Consider the following 23,416-nt stretch of genomic DNA (forward strand, 5'->3'; position numbering starts at 1 on the left):
CCTTCAAATACCAGCAAAACAGCCGGAAGTTGATAGGTTCTTGATTAGTAAGGGCATCAAAGGTTATGGGGAGATAATAGGTTGAGAGGGTTAATAAATCAGCCATGATGGAATGGCAGAGCAGACTCAATGGGCTAATTCTGGCCTTATGGGCTTAATAAGGCACACAACCACATTTGTAACAGCAACATGATATGGGCATTAAATAGCTGCCTTTTCAGTGATATTAATGAAGTTAAGAACGTATTTGCATCTTGATGCTCACCTTGAAAAGATAAACTTTTCTGAAGCCTTCTAAGCCTTCAGTTTTATCAATGACTCTGATTGATTTCTCTAGAAACTGGATCCTCTGTGGTCAATTTTTTTTGTGTAAAGAGTGGCTGTTATGATCTCCTGTGTGATTGTTGTTCATTGGGAAATTGGTCCCAGCACTTCCAGTCATCATTCACTCTATCATATTTTTTCACTTCCCCACTGAATATTTTGAATATGTGGTGATTTTATCAATGTGTAGTGCTTGTTTCAGTAATGAAAATTGGGTCAAAAGGTCACAACCTCCAAGCAAATTGAACTCCTTTGTTCAAAAATGGAGGGGGACAGTTACCTTAATATCAGTGTAGAAAAAATATGAGAAGCTCTTATTAAAAAAACATCCCAAATCTTTCAAAGTGCTCAGTTTTAATAATCAGGAAAGGTCACATATACTTGTGAAAGGGAAATCAATTTGACCAGTAAATTGGAGTTCTTTTAATAAATATTATCTGCTGTGGATAAAGTGGGATATAGGTACTGACAGAACTGAATGTAACAACAAGGAGATATACATCATTTATTTGTGGTATTTGTAAGTCCACATTTGGAGTACCATGTTCAGTATTAATTCTGTTAATGCACTGGAGAAGATTTGCTACAGTAATACCTGGATTGATGAGGCTGTGTTATGAGTAAAGTTGCACAGAATTGGCTTGTATCTGTTGGCATTTAGGAGAATGAACCGTATCTTGATTGAAGCATATAGAATCCTGCAGGTACTGGATGGGGTTACTGTAGATAGATATTTCCATTTTTGGGAGAATCTAAAGTTAGTCACTGGTTAAAAATGATGTTCTGTTGATTTGAGATAGACAGGAGGCTTATCTTTCAGAGGGTCATGAGTCTCCCGAACTCTCTTCCTTGAATGGAAGTGGAGGGAGAATTTTATTCTTAAAACAAACATAGATGGCTTCTTGATAAGAGAGCAAGATTTAAGTCAGCAATTGATGTTACAATTTCATTAATTTCTATTTGTTTCACAAGCACACAATCAGGCCGCTTAGCCGAATATTATTTTTTCTCTTTTTGTAGCTGGAATCTTTGTTCCAGTAATAAAATTAATAAGTTCACAGTCTCAAGCTGAGAGTTAGATTGCACCATTCTGTTGCCTTGTATCTTTTCCTATCATATCTGTTTGACAAAGCAATAGGTAGGTGAATTTCCTAGATTTGAGAGAAGGTGTAAAGCTTCACCAACTTCCTAAACATCAGAATCAATAAAAATGAATTTTTTTCTGATCACCGAGTTTTGATTGAAAATTTCTCTAATTATTTAGCTACATTTTATATTCCTTAGTACTAATAACTGCAGAATTTTACTAATTTTAAACGGTACTTTTAAAGTAAGTCACATGTTTGTTAATGTGCCTCTCACTTAACATTCCATGTTGAAGTAGAGACATTTTTTACATTTATATAGCACATTTTATATGATCTCAGTAATAACAACTTGCATTTAAATAGTGCCTTTTACAGAGATAAACACTCAAAAGTAATTTAAGGAAGTGTTATCAAAGAAATTAGACATTGATCTGCATAAGGGCACATGTAAAAAGAAAAAAGCATTAGTGATAGCATGTAGACAGAAAAAGGAAAACTCATAATGTTCCAAAGACATGATTATACAGTATATATATTGAGGGTGCCTTTGTAGTGTATCACTGCTACAAAAAAAAATCATGACATATGTGAGTGATGATAAACTTGATTCTGATATGGGTCCCTATTGTTAACTGAGAGTGGGAAGGGGGCAGGGAAAGGGAAATCATAGTTGGGAAGGGGTGCGGGGTGGGAGCCGGAAGAAACAGAAAGACATTCTGTAATGATCAGTAAATCAATTGCTTGAAATTAAATGATCTTGCCTGGTGTCTCAGGACTGGGTGTGTCTGCATCCGTGTTTCTCCCTGCCACAGCTCTGCTCTGCCACCTGTCCTACATCCCTCCCGTGGCGACCCACTCTGGCCACTCCTAATATCCTTTGCTCCTGCCGGATTTACAAATTCACTCTCCTCTCCACGTTGACAAATACTTTAATGTGCAAAAGTCTGTATGTGCCTAAGACTTTTGCACAGTACCGTACTATAAACAATGCTTTGTAACACACATCAAAGTTGCTGGTGAACGCAGCAGGCCAGGCAGCATCTGTAGGAAGAGGTGCAGTCGACGTTTCAGGCCGAGACCCTTCGTCAGGACTAACTGAAGGATGTAAAGCTAGCTGATGTTGTGAGAAGGATGAAATAAGGCACTTTGGTCAAGTTAAACAATAGGCAAAGACATGGCAGATGCAGTGTAATATGGATAAGTTCAGTTATCCACTTTGTCGGTGAAACAGAAGGCAGAGTATTGTTTAAGCAATGACAAAATGTTGCTATGCAAAGCAACCTTGGCATCCTTGCACCCTAGACACCAAAAGCAAACACAGTGGAAAAGATAACTGTTATGAGATTTCTTTAAGGGAAAAGAGAGATAGAACTGGTAAGAAGTTCTGGGCCTTTGAAACGGATGGCAAAACTCCTGCCTAAATGTTGATCAAATTTGAGTAATATCTCTCAATATTTCAGTGCACTTTCCAACTACTAACGTACTTCTGATATGAAATACCTATTGTATCAAGAAAAATGTGAAAGGCATTTTCCTTCACAGTAGGTTTTGACATGTGCTGATGAAATAAATGACCAGGTTATCTCTTTATTGACTTGTTTGAGGGGCAGTCATGCACAAGGCCATTCTGGCCTAGTCCTGGCAACTCTAGTATTAGTATTGGTTTATTATTGTCACATGTATCAAGATACAGTGAAAAGCTTGTTTTACATACTATTTATACAGATCAAATCATTTCACAATGCTCTGAGCCATTAATAACAATGCAGAATAAAGTGTAAAATTTCCATGCAGGTAAGAAATAAAGTCCAGGATCAGGAAGATGTAGATTGTAAGACCAAGAGGCCTCTTCAAGAGTCAGGTAACAGTGGGATAGAAGCTGCCCTTTGGCCTGGTGATACATGCTTTCAGGCTCTTGCATCTTCTGTCTGATGGGAGAGGGGAGAGAAGAGAATGTTTAGGGTGGGTGACTGGAGCCTTTGACCGAGCTGGCTGTTTTACTAAGGCAGCAAGAAGTATACACACAGTCCATAAGAGGGGAGGCTGGTTTCCATCATGTGCTGAGCTTGTCCACAACTCTCTGCAGTTTCATGTGGTTACGTGCCATTCCAAGGTATTATGCATCTAGTCACAATGCAGCACCATCAAAAAATGCTGAGAGTTGACTGGGGCATGCTGAATTTCCTTAGCCTCCTGAGGATGTCGAGGTGTTGGTGAGCTTTTTTGGGCGTGATTTCGGTGTGGTTCTCCATTGAATTGATAGCCTTAATCATACATTTAGGGTCTCTGGAATGGGACAGAGACTTCAGCAGTTAAGTAGAGTTGACTGATCTGAGGCTGTTTTGAAGTCAATGAAATAAGAATAGGAATTTACTTGTACCTGATTCCCACCAGGAGTGCTAGGTTGAACCATTACCCTTGATTGCAATCTCCTATGGTATGGTTCCAGTAACAACTGTTTTATCTTGAACTAACATAGGAGTTTCCCTGGACAACAGGTGTTGTGAGTCTGGACATTGGGTCTTGCAGCTTACACATCTGATCATGTTATTTGATATCTATACAAATGCCCTCTCCAACAGTGTTTGTTAGCAGGTCGATGGACACTAGCAAGTAGATCTCACGGCTGTGCTTATAAAGAATTATGCATGGGCCTCTAACTTAGACTGTTGTAAAATTATTGGATATTTTAATATAAACAGCACAGCACAAGAATAGATGATTTTGGGCATGATGTTTTGCCAAACTAATTAAAGTATTAATTAAATGCCTAGGTAAACGAATGCTTTCTGCCTACACGATGTCTATTCCCTGCACATTTATACATCTAAGAGCCTTTTGAAGGCCTCTAATGTATTTGCATTCACCACTACCCCTGACAGCAAATTGTAGGCACCTACCACGCTCTGTGTGGGGGAAACAAAAGTTTGCTTCACAGACCTCCCTTGTACTTAGCCCATCTCACCTTAAATACTTATCTTCTAGTGTTATCTATCTTGACCCCGTGGAAAAAGGATACAAGATCTCTATCTTTGCTTCTTATGACCTGTTAAACTTTCATCTGGTCTCCCTTCAGCCTTTGCCACTCCGAATTTGTCCAGTTTCTCTTGCCCTCTAATACAGGCAACATCCTGTTAAACCTCCTCTGCACCCTCTCCATAGTTTCCACATCCTTTCTATATTGGTGTGACGAGAATTGAATGCAATACTCTAGATACTCCCTAAACAGAGTTCTGTAAAGTAGAAATACTACTTCTTGCCCCTTGAACTCAATCCCTTGAAATTGCCTTTGGAGTGAAGGAATGCAAAAACTTGTTTCCAATAACAATGTAGTGAGTGCCTAGGTGTGGCTTTTAATGGGATAAGCTATTTGTATTACGTCAAAACGTGGGTGGAGAAGGATTTAATCTTCTGAGATTGACCAATTCTTGTGATCTTGATCTTTTCCTGTAGTTAAGGCATGAATTCCTTTTACTGAGTTTTGTTTCAATGTTATTTATACTCATAGTTAAGAACAGGAGCATCTTGTTTAGTTCTTTGAGCACATTCTCCCATTCAATTAAATAATGGTTCATTTATATTTTAACAACAACTCTGCATTGATTATGAAAAATGCCCGTGTTTAATTCTTATGTAAGCTAGCCCAGCATTGCACTGGAATATGAACTTCCCAAATTGTTTTTAGGGATGTTTTGATGTAAGTTGCATGGTTGAAGGTGGCATTATGGTCAAATCAATGCCTATTTAAAATGATTCATTATAAGGATAATGGCCTCACTCGGGCAGCAGCTTTGCATCCAATTACAGTGGATTCTGGTTAATGGGAATACATCAGCACCATACATTTTGGCCAATTAAGCAGGTGCCCCAATTAGCCAAAGTTTCATGGCGATAGTTAAAATGGTATAAAAAACAACTACTGTTTAACTGAGAAGGTAACTATGTGTTTAGATGCAAAACAGAACAAATTAGAACACTATCAATATTATGGTTGTAATTTGAAACTGTACATTAATTCCTAATAGTTATCAATGGAGGAATTCATTCAGTGAACACTGCCGTGTTCTTTTGATTGACTGTAAATGAACAAAAGCAGCACAGATAATGGACTGCCTTCATACAATCCTTTTAATGATTACATCCTCCAAATATTCATTTTCATTGTAACATTCAAGATGTTTGTTGATCACTTCAAACTCTTCATAGTTCTTAACTTGTTGAAGTAGTAAAATCATTTTATTTTCACTCCTGGCCCTTTCTGGCATCTCCAAGCTTGAAAAATCAGTGAGAAAAACTGATCTGTATTTATTACTGCTTACATCTTACATCCTTTTTTGAACTCGTGTACCGGTAACTTATGCTATTTAAAAACTGTTAGCTCTGAGTACGGTGTAACCACAGAAGTGCATGTCACCAATGCTAGTTAGAAACTGTTTGGCAATAGTCTTCTACCCCAAATAAGTGGCAAATAAAGTGCCAAATAAATGAAGGGAATCCCAGCTATTTTCTCAATGTTTTTGTTCTTTAAGTGTTGGCCCAAATAAGCAGCTGTCCCGATTAACCGAAGGCCCAATTAACCAGAATCTACTGTGTTGATTTAACAAATAAGGCAAGGAATTGATTGTAGACTTCATGAAAGGGAATTGCAGGGAACACTCACCAATCCTCATGAGGGGCAAGCAGCTTCAGGTTTCTGGGTGGCAACATCTCAGAGGATCTATCCTGGGCACAACATATTGGTGCAGTTGTAAATAAGGCATGACCATCGCTATAATTTGAGCGCATTCTCCCATGAGATACTGAGGAGATTTGCTTTGTCATCAAAGACTCTTAACAAATTTCTACAGATGAACCTTGGAGAACATTCTGTGTAGTTGCATCATTGGCTGATATGAAGACTCTGTGTAGTTGCATCATTGGCTGATATGAAGACTCAGGGTCAAAAAAGGCTGAAGAGGATTGAAGACTCAGCCAGCTAGATTACAGGCACAAGTCTCCCCATGATTGTGGACATCAAAAGACAGTGCTTCAAGAAAGTATCTTACATCATTAAAAACTCTCACCACCTGGGACGTGCCCTCTTTTCATTACTAACATCAGGGAGGAGGTATAGGAACCTGAAGACTCACTCAATGCTTTAAGAAAAGCTTCTTCCCCTTTGCCAGCAGATTTCTGAATAGGCCATGAGCCCACTGATCTCCCTCCTGGCATTTATCTGTGTAAGCGGAACAAGTGCTACACATGCCCTTACACTTCCTCCCTTACCACCATTCAGGGCCCCAAACAGTCCTTCCAGGTGAGGCATCACTTCACCTGTGAGTCGACTGGGGTGATATACTGTGTCCGGTGCTCCCGATGTGGCCTTTTATATATTGGTGAGACCCGACGCAGACTGGGAGACCGCTTTGCTGAACATCTACGCTCTGTCTGCCAGAGAAAGCAGGATCTCCCAGTGGCCACACATTTTAATTCCACATCCCATTCCCATTCTGACATGTCTATCCACGGCCTCCTCTACTGTAAAGATGAAGCCACACTCAGGTTGGAGGAACAACACCTTATATTCCGTCTGGGTAGCCTCCAACCTGATGGCATGAACATTGACTTCTCTAACTTCTGCTAAGGCCCCACCTCCCCCTCGTACCCCATCTGTTACTCATTTTTATGCACACATTCTTTCTCTCACTCTCCTTTTTCTCCCTCTGTCCCTCTGAATATATCTCTTGCCCATCCTCTGGGTCACCCCCCCCATCTTTCTTCCTGGACCTCCTGTCCCATGATCCTCTCGTATCCCCTTTTGCCTATCACCTGTCCAGCTCTCGGCTCTATCCCTCCCCCTCCTGTCTTCTATCATTTTGCATCTCCCCCTCCCCCTCCAGCTTTCAAATCCCTTACTCACTAACCTTCAGTTAGTCCTGACGAAGGGTCTCGGCCTGAAACGTCGACTGCACCTCTTCCTATAGATGCTGCTTGGCCTGCTGCGTTCACCAGCAACTTTGATGTATGTTGCTTGAATTTCCAGCATCTGCAGAATTCCTGTTGTTTACTATCTCATTCTTCCTCCTTTTGCACTATTTATCATTTTTTTAAGTTACAGTAATATTTTTGTGTCTTGCACGGTACTGCTAAAACAAAACAACAAATTTCATGATATTTTTCAGTAATAATAACTCTGATTCTGATTCTGCTATCTCTCACCCCTTCAAAAGAAAAGCAATCTCTCATTTGTTCTGTTTCTTTAATTTCATCTTACACTTACTCTCATTATCTTGAAATTGCCAGAATTAGTTAAGAAACATTTCACCAGAAGTCACTTGACACCACGTGCAAATTTTATTTATGGAATCCTTTGTAGTTGAAATAGATGAGGTTCTGTGTCATTACTCCCTCCCCATTCTTAGGCATGATTAATACTCTGCATAGTGCGCAGTGACTGGGTTATCGTAACAAAAGATGAATCAGATGTATCCATTCCTTCTCTCCAGTAATGGATGAGATATCCCAACACCACAAAATACTCATCAATTACAAACTCTATGAAGTGGCATGTGGGGGTGTGATAAGGAATTTTCTTCAGCCTGAAGCATTAACTCCATAGGTGCAGTCTGACCTGCAGCATTTTTAAAAAATTTTATTCTTCCACCATCTGTATTTGTTTTGATATTCATGGGTGGATTGTGAGAGTCTAAAAATCATCTCTGATTGTCAAAATGAATAATAGTGTCACTGGTTACACTGGGCTCCTGCACACATGGTTCTTTTGATTCTTTTGAGATACAGAAACCTTAGGTCGTACATCACAAGGTTCAGGAACAGTTATTACCCTACAACCATCTGACTCATGAACCAGCATGGATAACTTGACTCACCTCAACTTTCAACTGATTCCACAACCCTAGACTTACTTTCCAAGATACTTCCAACTCAGATTCTCAATATTTCTTGTTTTGCTCATCGGTTGTTTGTCAGTTTTTGTCTATTTTTGTATAGTTTTTTTTTGTAAATTCCATAGTATGTCTTTTTTCCCCCCAGCCTGTGAATCTTAGGTAGTATCTGTATGTACCTTGATAATAAATTTGCTTGAACTTTGAAGTTGATGGGAAATATATGTGATAGCAGTGGTCCCCAACTATTTTCCACAAGAGCTCACATTTGCAGTTCTCGTGGTCTTACATAGGATGAACACACACAACTGAATTCTTACCTATTCATTTCTATGCTGCCACATGCCTACTTTTAAAAGAAGCACTAAAGGTACTAAGTAGAGCGACACACATCTTTACCCACTCCTTCCTACCAAACCCCTGGTGACAACCTTTACTTGTTTTTGAAAAGGATGTGGACCCCAGGGGTGGACTCAGTGGATGGCTGGTTGAAAATCTCTACTGCAGCCAGTAGGTAATTCTGTTCTGCTTAGTCACAGGCTGTGTTTCTCCAGTGAAGGCACTGTAGCATTCATGATGTTGTGATAGCATTCGTCAGCAAGACGAAGGAATTGGTTGTTGACTTCAGAAGGAGTAGCGGACCGCATGACCCAATTTACATCAGTGCTGCACAAGTGGGACAGGTCAAAAGCTTTAAGTTTCTCGGGGTCAAGATCACAAATGACCTGACTTGGTCCAACCAAGCAGAGTCCACTGCCAAGAAGGCCCACCAGCGCCTTTACTTCCTGAGGAAGCTAAGGAAATTTGGCCTGTCCCCTAAAACCCTCACTAATTTTTATAGATGCACCGTAGAAAGCATTCTTCTGGGGTGCATCACAACCTGGTATGGAAGTTGTCCTATCCAGGACCAGAAGAAGCTGCAGAAGATCGTGAACACAGCCCAGCACATCACACAAACCAATCTTCCATCCTTGGACTCACTTTACACCGCACGTTGTCGGAGCAGTGCTGCCAGGATAATCAAGGACACAACCCACCCAGCCTACACACTTTTCGTCCCTCTTCCCTCTGGAAGAAGGCTCAGGAGCTTGAAGACTCGTATGGCCAGATTTGGGAACAGCTTCTTTCCAACTGTGATAAGACTGCTGAACGGATCCTGACCCGGATCTGGGCCGTACCCTCCAAATATCCGGACCTGCCTCTCATTTTTTTTGCACTACCTTACTTTCCTTTTTTTATTTTCTATTTATGATGTGGGCACGTGGCCAAGTGGTTAAGGCATTGGACTAGTGACCTAGAGGTCGTGAGTTCGAGCCCCAGCTGAGGCAATGTTTTGTGTCCTTGAGCAAGGCACTTCATCACACATTGCTCTGCGACGACACTGGTGCCAAGCTGTATGGGTCCTAATGCCCTTCCCTTGGACAACATCGGTGGCGTGGAGAGGGACTTGCAGCATGGGCAACTGCCGGTCTTCCATACAACCTTGCCCAGCCCTGTGCCCTGAAGAGTGAAGACTTTCCAGGCGCAGATCCATGGTCTCGCAAGACTAATGGATGCATTAAATATGATTTATAATTTACATTTTTAATATTTACTATCGATTTGTACTCCAGGGAGCACGAAGAGCAGAATCAAATATCGCTGTGATGATTGCACGCTCTAGTATCAATTGTTTGGTGACAATGAAGTATAAAGTATCCAGAGTACTTTTTAAAGGACATCTTATTTGTATTGAGTTTGTGTTTGTTTTTGTTTTGTTACAGCTACAGTATTTTTGGAATTTTGGAAAAGACGGCGTGCGGTTCTCACTTACAACTGGGATCTAATTGACTGGGAGGAAGAAGAGGTAAGTTCAGAAAAATACCATTCTTCTCCAGAAGCATCCACTGTAAGTCAAGGGAATTAACACCTGAAATACAAGAATGGATGGACTGAGGAAAAGAATTGCAGGGTTGTACTTCCCTTTGGCTGGTTGTTGAAGACGTATTTTCGTCTGCCCTCTAGCTGACTACACCATTCCCCTGTGTCAGATCACTCATAACTCCCATGCCTGAACACAGCTGCAGAGAGTGACAGAATGGTCTGGGTGGCCAGTGCACCTGACTTCCTGGTCCTTCCTCCTTCCACCACTGAGTTCAATTGATATATCATGTTGAACTGAGGGGCCAGATATTCTTCATGTCTGGTCCCTTGAATGTACGGCAACCATGGTTCAGCATTTGAATGCAATCAGTGTCCTTTATAAGTAATGTGGGTGAATATTTTTCATGTTCTTCTTTATTCCCCTGTTAAGTTAATCGATGAATTTCACAATGACTCAGAGAGGATTGTTTAGGAGTGAATTGGTAAGCTCCTTTGATAACACAAGCTGTTGGAAGGTTATCGGGGCAGCCCAGGGCTGGGTTCTGAGGTTGAGCTGCCTGAAGCTTCATCACTCTCGCTGGATGGCCATGAGAATAAGAATGCCATAACCACAAAATATCAGTACAATTGTCACACCCCGAGGTGCAGGCTGTCTCGAGTGTGACTCAGGGGAATGCCACATGCACTATTTTAATTTCTAAGTCACAAATTAGTTTTGTCTAGGTGAAGTTCTGTGTTCACGGATTCATGAAAATTAACAGGCAAAGCAGTAAAATTCACTTGCTACATACGGGCCATCTTTCATTGCTGTCATTACACAAAAGCAATCTCATTCCTTTTTAGTCACTAGGAACTGATATCATCAGGGGTTCTGGATTAAATAATCACTTTAGGAGTATGTTTTCTTCAGTATCAAAGGAAATAAGCTATTCTATTACCATTAAAAACAATGAATTATTATTTTATCAATATAGAAGGAAATAGACTCTGTATCATGCAGTTTATCATGATGATCTTAAGTTCTACATATTTCTGTGTCTGAGTCTTTTTAAATAACTCAGGTATGCATTTTTTTTCTTTTTATTTATCAGGGTCTGGACCTTGCTGTCAGAGCCAGCATTTGTAGCCTCTCCCTACTTCCTCCCAAAGAAGTAGTGAGATACTCTCTCTATACTCTCTTCAGTGGGAGGATGTCTCTGTCCCTCTTGATCCAGATTCTGTTAACCAAAGGCTATTTTACAAACCTCAGGACGTACCTCTGGAAAAAAAAACAGTTTTAAGTAAAGTGTGGAGCTACAAGGATGAGCTGGATTGGTCCTACCTTCATAGTTTTTCAAAATACCACTACGCTTTGACCCTTTTCTGATCACCTCTGCCCTCAGTCTGAATTAGCTGACCTATCTGTTGTTGCTAAGTTGTTGCTAAGTAGCTGCTAGTAGCTGCTTGCCCACATGTCACTAATAACTTGCCTTTGAAATTGTCAGGGGTAAGTTTTTTATGCAGAGAGTGGTGAGTGCGTGGAATGGGTTGCCGGCAACTGTGGTGGAGGCGGATGCAATAGGGTCTTTAAGAGACTCCTGGATAGGTACATGGAGCTTAGAAAAATAGAGGGCTGGGGTAAACCTAGGTAACTTCTAAAGTAAGTACATGTTCAGCACAGCATTGTGGGCCGAAGGGTCTGTATTGTGCTATAGGTTTTCTGTGTTTCTTCTATGAATGGCAAAGCCCAGCTTATTCATTCTTCTTCCCCACGCCATTCACTGTCACCTTACATACACTTAAACTCCACACCTCATACCTATACTGACATAGTTACTGTCCTATTGCTTTATCATATGCCCTGCTTCTACCTAACAGAGTTCTACTTGCCAAGTCACTTTGTCATTTCCTTTCAGTCACCTTATGTTCAGATACTCCTGCACCTGGAGTCATTTTATGAACATACTATTAGTCTATGTATTTAAGCTAATCTTATGTATATATGGCCACACTCAAACAGTTAGTTGTACACTGTGTTTTAGAGGATTACTCTTAGAGTTCCTCTTGTCCGCATCTACCATCCCATAAGTCTCTACAACTTTCACCAACCTCTACAGGATCCTACCACTGAACACTTTTTTACCTAACCTCCACACTCTCCTCTTTTCACAGGGAATTGTTCCCTCCATGATTTCCTTGTCCATTCATCAAGGAGAAAATCACAGATCTGTTTCAAGCCCTTTAAGTCCACTGATAAAGTAGTATGCAGTTTCTCCCTCCTGGCACATATCCCTGAAAGCAACAGAAAAGGTACACTTGCCAATTCACCTCCCCCTTTACCTCCAATCGTTCTCCTTTACACTCATGTACTGAAGAATGACAATAAACCATATTGTACTTTGAATTAGCAATATATTGATGGTGAACTTAATTCTGGTGGCCACTGGGGAGAGCACCTTTTCACCCAGAAGATTACATATCTTAAATACTTTAAAAAGCAAAAGGGAAGTGTTTTATTTAAACAACCCCCACCCCCCTAGAAATTCCTTGGCACTTTATTGAAGCGAGTTGATTGTTGGTTCAATAGTATAGGAGCATCCTCACCTTTGGGGAGATCATTTGAGGGTCTAAAACAACAGGAAGCTTATTGTTTAATGAACGGTTAAATAAACTCATCCCATCTTGCAAGCCTTTTAAACTGAATAGTTTCCACATTATAGTCTAATTGATAAAATCCAAATGGGTGCAACAAGAGTTTAATCAAAATGATGTTTTATACAAGAAAATGTGTTTTTTTGGCATAAATTTAATAGCACAATAGTAGTTGTTTGCATTCCTTTTGTTGAGACTACTCACAAATCCAGTTCTCCAACTTAAATGGCTCTGCAGCAAATAGTAGGTCTGAAAAATCCCCTATATTGATTCCTGTTAAATTGTCTTTTGATAGGAGGAACTTCGTCCCCAGTTTGAAGCAAAATATTCCAAGAAAGAACGTGTTAATCCCATCACAGGGAAGCCAGAGCCCTTCCAACCATTCATTGATAAACTCAGCAGGCTGCTTGTGTCTGTCTCAGGAATATTTTTCATGGTAAGTTCTCAAGGGGATGCCTATAGCTTTATTGACCTGGTTACTTCACCGCAATTCATTACATCATCTATATTCTCAGAAAAATAGATTGGAGATTCTGGCAAGCTTTTTCATTGTGCTGCAGTGGCTCTTGTGAAAGTAAATGTAAGATTTGTTGATTTTTCTTAAAATAGGTTGCATGATGGTATGGTACACAGCCCTATTTGCAAACCACCGTCATTCCTAAACCTCTAAAGTTCAAAGTTCAAAGGAAATATTTGTCACCATATACAACCCTAAGATTCGTTTTCTTACAAGCATACTCAGTAAGTCCAAGAAACACAATGGAATCAATGAAAGACCACACCCAGTAGGATGGACAAACAACCAAAGTGCAAAAGACAACAAACTGTGCAAATACAAAAAAAGAAATGATAATAATAAATAAATAGAAACATAGAAAACCTACAGCACAATACAGGCCCTTCAGCCCACAATGCTGTGCCGAACATGTCCCTACCTTAGAAATTACTAGGCTTACCTATAGCCCTCAATTTTACTAAGCTCTATGTACCTATCTAAAAGTCTCTTAAAAGACCCTATCGTATCCGCCTCCACCACCATTGCCGGCAGCCCATTCCACGTACTCACCCCTTTCTGAGTAAAAAATTTACCCCTGACATCTCCTCTGTAGGTACTCCTCAGCACTTTAAACCTGTGTCCTCTTGTGGCAACCATTTCAGCCCTGGGTAAAAGCCTCTGAATATCCTCACAATCAATGCCTCTCATCATCTTATACACCCCTATCTGGTCACCTCTCATCCTCCGTTGCTCCAAGGGGAAAAGGCTGAGTTCACTCAACCTATTCTCAAAAGGCATGCTCCCCAATCCAGGCAACATCCTTGTAAGTCTCCTCTGCACCCTTTCTATGGCTTCCACATCCTCCCTGTAGTGAGGCAACCAGAACTGAGCACAGTACTCTAAGTGGGTTCTGACCAGGGTCCTATATAGCTGCAACGTTACCTCTTGGCTCCTAAATTCAATTCCACGATTGATGAAGGCCAATACACCATACGCCTCCCTAACCACAGAGTCAACCTGCGCAGTTGCTTTGAGCGTCCTATGGACTCGGACTCCAAGATCCCTCTGACCCTCCACATTGCCAAGAGTCTGACCATTAATATATATTCTGCCATCATATTTGACCTACCAAAATGAACCACTTCACACTTATCTGGGTTGAACTCTATCTGCCACTTCTCAGCCCAGTTTTGCATCCTATCAATGTCCCGCTGTATCCTCTGACAGCCCTCCACACTATCCACAACACCTCCAACTTTTGTCTCATCAGCAAACTTACTAACCCATCCCTCTACTTCCTCATCCAGGTCATTTATAAAAATCACGAAGAGTAAGGGTCCCAGAACAGATCCCTGAGGCACCCCACTGGTGACCGACCTCCATGCAGAATATGACCCATCTACAACCACTCTTTGCCTTCTGTGGGCAAGCCAGTTCTGGATCCACAAAGCAATGTCCCTTTGGATCCCATGCCTCTTTACTTTCTCAACAGACCTTGCATGGTGTACCTTATCAAATGCCTTGCTGAAATCCATATAGACTACATCTTCTGCTGTTCTTTCATCAATGTGTTTAGTCACATCCTCAAAAAATTCAATCAGGCTAGTAAGGCACGACCTGCCCTTGACAAAGCCATGTTGACTACTCCTAATTATATTATACCTTTCCAAATGTTCATAAATCCTGCCTCTCAGGATCTTCTCCATCAATTACCAACCACTGAGGTAAGACTCACTGGTCTATAATTTCCTGGGCTATCTCTACTCCCTCTCTTGAATAAAGGAACAACATTCGCAACCCTCCAATCCTCCGGAACCTCTCCCTTCCCCATTGATGATGCAAAGATCATCGCCAGAGGCTCAGCAATCTCTTCCCTCGCCTCCCACAGTAGCCTGGGGTACACCTCATCCGGTCCCAGCGACTTATCCAACTTGATGCTTTCCAAAACCTCCAGCACATCCTCTTTCTTAATATCTACATGCTCAAGCTTTTCAGTCTGCTGAAAGTCATCACTACAATCAACAAGATCCTTTTCCATAGTGAATGCTGAAGTAAAGTATTCATTATGTCTCAAACTTCCGCTAATACCCCACCTCCCCCTCGTACCCCATCCGTTATTTATTTATATACACACATTATTTTTTTCTCTCTCTCCTTTTTCTCCCTCTGTCCCTCTCACTATACCCCTTGCCCATCCGCTGGGCTTTTCCCCCCTCCCCCTTTTCTTTCTCCCTGGGCCTCCTGTCCCATTATCCTCTCATATCCCTTTTGCCAATCAACTGTCCAGCTTTTGGCTCCATTCCTCCACCTCCTGTCTTCTCCTATCATCTTGGATCTCCCCCTCCCCCTCCCCCTCCCACTTTCAAATCTCTTACTAGCTCTTCTTTCAGATGGTCCTGACGAAGGGTCTCGGCCCGAAACGTCGACTGTACGTCTTCTTAATTTAATGATGCTGTCTGGCCTGCTGCGTTCACCAGCAACTTTGATTTGTGTTGATTAAGTACCTCTGCTAGTTCCTCCGGTTCCTTACACACTTTCCCACTGTCACACTTGATAGGTCCTATTCTTTCACGTCTTATCCTATTGCTCTTCACATACTTGTAGAATGCCTTGAGGTTTTCCTTAATCCTGCCCACCAAGGCCTTCTCGTGGTCCCTTCTGGCTCTCCTAATTTCCTTCTTAAGCCTCTTCCTTTTGGCCTTATAATCTTCTAGATCTCTAAAATTACCTAGCTCTCTGAACCTTTTGTAAGCTTTTCTTTTCTTCTTGAGTAGATTTATTACAGCCTTTGCACACCACGGTTCCTGTACCCTACCATAACTTTCCTGTCTCATTGGAACATGCCTATACAGAACTCCACACAAATATCCCCTGAATATTTGCCACATTTCTTCCGTACTTTGCCCTGAGAACATCTGTTTCCAATTTAAGCCTCCAATTTCCTTCCTGATAGCTTCATAATTCCCCCTTACTCCAATTAAATGCTTTTCTAACTTGTCTGTTCCTACCTCTCTCCAATGCTGTTGTAAAGGAGACAGAATTATGATCACTATCTCCCACTGAGAGATCTGACACCTGACCAGGTTCATTTCCCAATACCAAATCAAGTACAGCCTCTCCTCTTGTAGGCTTATCTTCATATTGTGTCAAGAAACCTTATTGAACACACCTAACACACTCCACCACATCTAAACCCCTTACTCTAGGGAGATACCAATCAATATTTGGGAAATTAAAATCTCCCATCACGACAACTCTGTTATTATTACACCTTTCCAGGATCTGTTTCCCTATCTGCTTCTCGATATCCCGGTTACTATTGGGCAACCTATAAAAAACACCCTGTAAAGTTATTGACCCATTCCTGTTCCTAACCTCCACCCACAGAGACTCCGTAGACAATCCCTCCATGGCGTCCACCTGTTCTGCAGCCGTGACACTATCTCTCATCAACAGTGCCACGCCCCCACCCTTTTTGCCTCCCTTCCTGTCCTCTCTGAAACATCTAAAACCCGGCACTTGAAGTAACCATTCCTGTCCCTGAGCCATCCAAGTCTCTGTACTGGCCACCACATCATATCTCCAAGTACTGATCCACGCTCTAAGCTCATCCGCTTTGTTCACAACACTCCTTGCGTTAAAATAGACCCATCTCAAACCTTTGGTCTGAGCGCGTCCTTTCTCTATCACCTGCCTATCCTCCCTCTCACACTGTCTACAAGCTTTCTGTATTTGTGAGCCAACCTCCTCTTCCCCAGTCCCTTCAGTTTGGTTCCCACCCCCCAACAGTTCTAGTTTAAACTCTCCCCAGTAGCTTTAGCAAACCTCCCCGTCAGGATATTGGTCCCCCTGTGATTCAAGTGCAACCCATCCTTTTTGTACAGGTCACACCTGCTCCAAAAGAGGTCCCAATGATCCAGAAATCTGAATCCAGCAATAAATATTGAGAACTTGAGATGAAGTCATTGAAAGTGAGTCTATAGGTTGTGAGAAGAGTTTAGTGATGACGCAAGTGAAGTTGAGTGAAGTTTTTCCCGCTAGTTCAAGAGCCTGACGGTTGAGGGTTAATAACTCTTCCTGAACTTGGTGGCGTGGGCCCTGAGGCTCCTTTTCCATCTTCCTGATGGCAACAGAGAGAAGAGAGCCTAACTTGGATGGTGAGTGGCGTTTATGTGACAGCACTCCATGTAAATGCGTTCAATGGTGGGAAGGATTTACCCACGATGGACTGGGCTGTATCCAGAACTTTTTGTAGGATTTTCCACTCAATGCCCTTGAATGGAAAATCTCCTCTCACTATCTATAGAAGTTTGTCAACATTTTAGGGGTCATGCCAAATTTTCACAAAACTCTAAGGAAGTTAAGATGCTGCCATGTTTTCTTCAAAGTTGCACCTCTCTGCCGAGCCCAGGGCAGATCCTCTGAAATGATAACACTGAGGAATTTATAGTTGCTGATCCTCTCCAACTCTGATCCCCTGAGGAGGACTGGGTGGACCTCCGATTTCCACCTCCATCATTCCTGAATCCACTTCATTCCTAGACTGCCATCATTCCTGGGCCGCCATCATTCTTAAACCGCCTACTTTATTGTGGTGCATGTGACCTGGAGGTAAATTCAATGATTATAAAAGTAGGTCAGGAACTGTGGGTATTTATTAACAAGTGACTCATGCCCTGAGCTCCCAAACACTTCGTAAAATCAACAGAATATACAATAGGAATGTCAAAGAAATATACTTCAATTTCCTGGATTAGTTCAGATCCAATAACACTGAAGAACTTTGCACAATCTAGGAAAAAGCAACCACTAAAGAAGAAACAAGTGGTTTCACATCCTGTCTATTTAATGTTTATTCCTCTGTTGCTGATACATCATGTCTCACTTGTCTACTATGTAGAAGAAGAACAGGATCTAAGGACGAAGCCAGGTGGGCTAGGTGCTTACCGCAGGTACAATCTCCGGAAGGGTAATCTGCACCCACCATCGCAATGATGAATGTGGGTTCAAGTACATTGAGGCTTTTGGGGTGGGTGGTGACGTACCAATCCCCTTTTGTTCAATGCATGCATGGAATTCATCAGGAAAAGATGTGACATTGTCAGCAATGCTGCCTAACTTCATTTTGTGACCCATTATAGTATATGAACCCTGCCACACTGACAGCTGGACTGGGACTAGGTTTTTGACTGACACTAATGCTTAACATCTCTGATAGCCATGAGGAGGTTATATCTTGATTTCTTATAAAAGTCAGGATCACCTGATTTGAATTTATCCATGGTTTCTCGCTTTGGAACAGTCAGATTGTCCTCTTTGATACACAGTCCTCAACACTCTTACTTATGAAGCCTGTGATGATAGTAACAGACTGGCTGCTGAGTCTTTGAACATGAACTAGTCAACCAAATCACAGCAATTACGAAGAAGCCCATCTGTTTCTTTGGACTAACATTGTATGACCTCATGTACATGATCCTCCCACTTGAGTTTCTGTTTGAGGAAAGAGCATAGTCTGGCCATCTGATTATTATCAAAGTATGGATGGGGCATGGCTTGGTAGGCATCTTTGATGATTCTACAGCAATCGTCAAGAGTCCCCAGACCCCGTGATGGTACAGGAGATGTGCTGGTAAATTTTTGGTAACACACTCTCGAAGTTGGCCCGGGTAAGGTCACCAACAATGCCTATTTGGTCATTTATGTTACTATTCCTTTGCCTGGTTGGAACAAATTCCTGCAGTTCTCTACCTCAAGGACCATGCACAGCTTCCCACATGGACTGTTGATCATTGCCTTTTCGGAGGTTAGTGCTGGGCACTAACTTCAGACCATCCAGTAATGCTTACTTCATGTATGTGAATTTCACAATTTGGTGAGACTGCTATCATGACTTTTTCATTTCATTTAGCTCATTAGCAGTCTTTGCTTTTCATTTTCCTGTCCCATACTTAGTCATGCCTTCCGCTGCTAGGCTGAACTGCAGCCCAGAACTTCAATAAGTTGGGTCACCCAAGAATAGCTGTCTGAGATTGATTTCAGTAAATCAGTTCTGAAAAAGGATGTAGAACTTAATAAGTTAATCAGTTCTGCTTTGGAGTTTCTGATGAAGTATCTTTCTGGGCCTGTCACTTCGCTCAGTTGTTCACTCATATCACTGCTCAGGGAACTGGATCCTTGGGAGAATAAAATGATTAATTTCCTACCAGCTTGAGTGGTCTGTTTCAGTTATATCTAAGGTGTCTTTATGAAGCATGTTTAGTCACAACGTTTCATTTGGTACCATGTGTTTTGTTCTTTTTGACACTATTGAGGGCAACTACATTACTCATGATAAAAGTTGTAATATGTTCCAACGTGGGAAGAGAGCTGATTCTTCAAATGCCCTCCCCGCTTCTTTTTATACTGTGGGCACTACCAGAGCCAGTAGAACCCAAATCTTCCTCGTGGACTAAATGTCACCGTGGTAGCACAGAGATTAGTGTAATGCTATTACGGCACCAACAATCCAGGTTCAATTCTGCTGCAGTCTGTACGTTCATCCCATGGGCTTCCTCTGGGTCCTCCCCTTTCCTTCCACATTCCAAAGACATGCGGGTTAGTAGGTTAGTTGGACACATGGATGTAATTGGATGGTGCAAGCTCAGAAGGGTCTGTTACCTTACTATACCTCCAAATAAATAAAAATAATGGTCAGAATATGGCATTATTTTTGGTCTTGCGGGAAGAGCCTTAACCCTCTGGGTGCTCTCTCTCTGTCAGATCATTCACAGAGCTATGCGGCCACATAATGTCCAGCACAGTATGCTTTGAAGAAATTTGTTCTACCAGGGTCACATTATAGAAATCTAACATAGGTTGAATGTACAGTATAGTCATTGCCTGCAATAACATATTCTTTATAATGACTAACCAATGACCTTCAACGGGCTTCAGTAGAGTTTGCTGTCATTCAGTGGGTATAAGCTTTGCAGCTAACAACGCTGATAACTCGGAAATATTATCACACGGGAATGCTATTGGAGTTGCTAGCTCCAGTGGGAGTGTATCTGTATATGTACAGTACAACTTTCAAGGTGTCATGCACATGACTGTGACATTTATGGCCATTAAACCTCATTTTTAACCATGGGTACTTTCAGAAGTTGGACAGGTGAGACATACTTACCAACATAGTGTTTGTGACATGGCTGCACTTCTTGGAGCAGCAAATCTTAAACCTCAGGAGCAGAATGAGGCCATTTGGCCCACTGAGTCTGCAGCACCATTAAATCTTTTCCCCTCCCCAGCCCCACTCTCGGCCTTCTCCCCGTAACTTTTGATGCTGTGGCCAATCAAGAACTTATCAATCTCTGCCTTAAATATGCCTAGCAACCTGGCCTCCACAGCTGCCTTTGGTAACAAATTCCACAAATTCATCTCCCTCTGGCTAAAGAAATGTCTCTGCATCTCTATTTTAAATGGGTGTGTCTCTATCCTGAGGCTGTGCCCTCTTGTCCTAGACTCCCCCACCATGGGAAACAGACCTTCCACATCTACTCTTAACATACCTTCCACATCTAAGGTTAACCTCCAGGTTGAGTCGGTGGTGAAGAAGGCGAATGCAATGTTGGCATTCATTTCTAGAGGTATAGAATATAAGAGCAGGGATGTGTGCAGTCACAGTGTTTCAATTCATTGTAGTAAATATACACCTGTACGAGGTCTGGCTACACACACAAAATGCCAGAGGAACTCAGCAGGCCAGGCAGCATCCATGGAAAAGAGCACAGTCAGGCTCTCTGGTCTATAATTTTCTTTCTGCTGCCTCACTCCTTTATTAAAGAGCGCAGTGACATTTGCAATTTTCCTGTTCTCTGGAACCATGCCAGAATCTTATGATTCTTGAAAGATCATTACTAATGTCTCCACAATCTCTACCACTGCCTGTTTCAGAACCCTAGGCGTAGTTCATCTCATCCAGATGACCTGTGTACCTTTAGTTCTTTTAGCTTTTTGAGCACCTTCTCCCTTGTAAAAGTGACTGCACTTACTTCTCTTCCCTCACACCATTCAACACCTGCCACATTGCTGGTGTCTTCTACAGTGAGGACTGATGCAAAATACTCATTTAGTTCATCAGCCATCATGTTGTCCCTCGTTATTTTTCTCCAGCCTCATTTTCATACGGTGTATTGGCCTTCATCAACCATGGGACTGAGATTAAGAGCCGAGAGGTAATGTTGCAGCTATATCGGACCCTGGTCAGACCCCACTTGGAATTCTGTGCTCAATTCTGGTCGCCTCACTATAGGAAGGATGTGAAAATCATAGGAAGGGTGCAGAGGAGACTTACAAAGATGTTGCCTGGATTGGGGAGCATGCTTTATGAGAATAGGTTGAGTGAACTTGGCCTTTTCTCCTTGGAACGATGGAGGATGAGAGGTGACCTGATAGAGGTGTACAAGATAATGAGAGGCATTGATCGTGTGGATAGTCAGAGGCTTTTTCCCAGAGCTGAAATGGCTAGCACGAGAAGTCATAGTTTTAAGGTGCTTGGAAGTAGGTACAGAGGAGATGTCAGGGGTAAGTTTTTTACGCAAAGAGTGGTGAGTGCGTGGAATAGGTTGCCGGTGGTGGTGGTGGAGGCAGAAACAATAGGGTCTTTTAAGAGACTCCTGGATAGTTATGTGGAGCTTAGAAAAATAGAGGGCTATGGGTAAGCCTAGGTAGTTCTAAGGTAAGGTCATGTTCGGCACAGCTTTGTGGGCAGAAGGGCCTGTATTGTGCTGTAGGTTTTCTATGTTTCTATGTTTTTTCGTTGTTTCTTGCAATACTATATCCACTCTCATCTCTCTTATATTTTTTATATACTTGAAAACACTTTTTCTATCCACTTCACTATTGCTTGCTGGCTTGTTTTCATTATTTCATTTCTTCTCTCCTAATGATTCTTTTGGTTGCTTTCTGTAGGTTTTTAAAAGCTTCCCAATCTTCTATCTTCCCACTAATTTTTGTTTTGTTGTGTGCTCTCTCTTTTGATTTTATATTAGCTTTGACTTCCCTTGTCAGCCATGGTTGTACAATTTGCCACTTGATTATTTCTTTGTTTCTGAAGTACATCTATTCAGCACCTTCCTCATTTTTCCCAGAAACTCAAGCTGTTGCTGCTCTTCTGTCATCCCTGCCCGCATATCCTTCCCATTTACTTTGGCCAACTGGTCTCTCATACCACTGAAATTTCCTTTACTCCACTGAACTGCCATAACGTCTGTCTTTACTTTCTCCCAATCAAATTTCAAGTTGAGCTCAATCAATCACTGTCTCCTAAAGGTTCCTTTACCTTAAGCTCCCTAATCACCTCCGGTTCATTACATAAAACCCAATCCAGTATAGCTGATCCCCTCGTAGGCTCAATGACAAACTGCTCTAAAAAACCATCTCATACGCATTCAACAAACTCACTGTCTTGGAATCTATTAACAACCTGATTTTCATAATCTACCTGCATGTTAAAATCTCCCATGACTATCATAACATTGCGCTTTTGACATGCCTTTTCTACTTCCCATTGTAATTTATAGTCCACATCCCAGCTACTGTTGGGAGGCCTGTATATAAATGCCATCAGGGTCCTTTTACCCTCACAGTTTCTTAACTCAACCCACAAGGATTCAACATCTTCCAGGCCTATGTAACATCTTTCTGATGATTTGATGCTATTCTTTACCAGCAGAGCCACGGCACCCCCTCTGCCTGCCTTCCTACCCCTCCAATTCAACTCCCAACTACAACCATTCTGCTGCCATGATTCAGTGATGGCCACAACATCATACCCAACAATCTGTAAAAGTCCAACAAGATCATCCACCTTATTTCGTATACTCTGTGCATTGAGATATAACACTTGGAGAACTGTATTTGCTACCCTTTTTGATTCTGCATTCCCAATGCATTTATACTGACCCTGCTGGCTGCAATTTTGTCCCATCATCTGTCTGTCCCTCTTAACAGTCTGACTGCACGCTACCTTTATTTTTTTTACCATCTATTCTATCACGAGTCCTTTCATTCTAGTTCCCATACCCCTGCCAAATTAGTTTAAACCCCGCCTTCCCCCCCAACAGCTCTAACAAACCTGCCTGTGAGAA

At 41.8% G+C, this 23,416-nt stretch overlaps 1 protein-coding gene across 1 annotated transcript in view; it reads left to right on the plus strand.

Annotated features, from left to right (window-relative positions):
* The window catches only part of ano3 (anoctamin 3), a 350,806-nt gene that overhangs the window by 251,408 nt on the left and 75,982 nt on the right, over positions 1–23,416 (plus strand). The window contains exons 15-16 of the mRNA XM_063063091.1: positions 10,060–10,142; positions 13,086–13,226. Coding sequence (XP_062919161.1) covers positions 10,060–10,142; positions 13,086–13,226 — 224 coding nt within the window. The remainder of the gene's footprint in view (positions 1–10,059; positions 10,143–13,085; positions 13,227–23,416) is intronic.

The sequence above is a fragment of the Mobula hypostoma genome, chromosome 11 (assembly GCF_963921235.1).
Source record: "Mobula hypostoma chromosome 11, sMobHyp1.1, whole genome shotgun sequence".
Taxonomy (NCBI): domain Eukaryota; kingdom Metazoa; phylum Chordata; class Chondrichthyes; order Myliobatiformes; family Myliobatidae; genus Mobula; species Mobula hypostoma.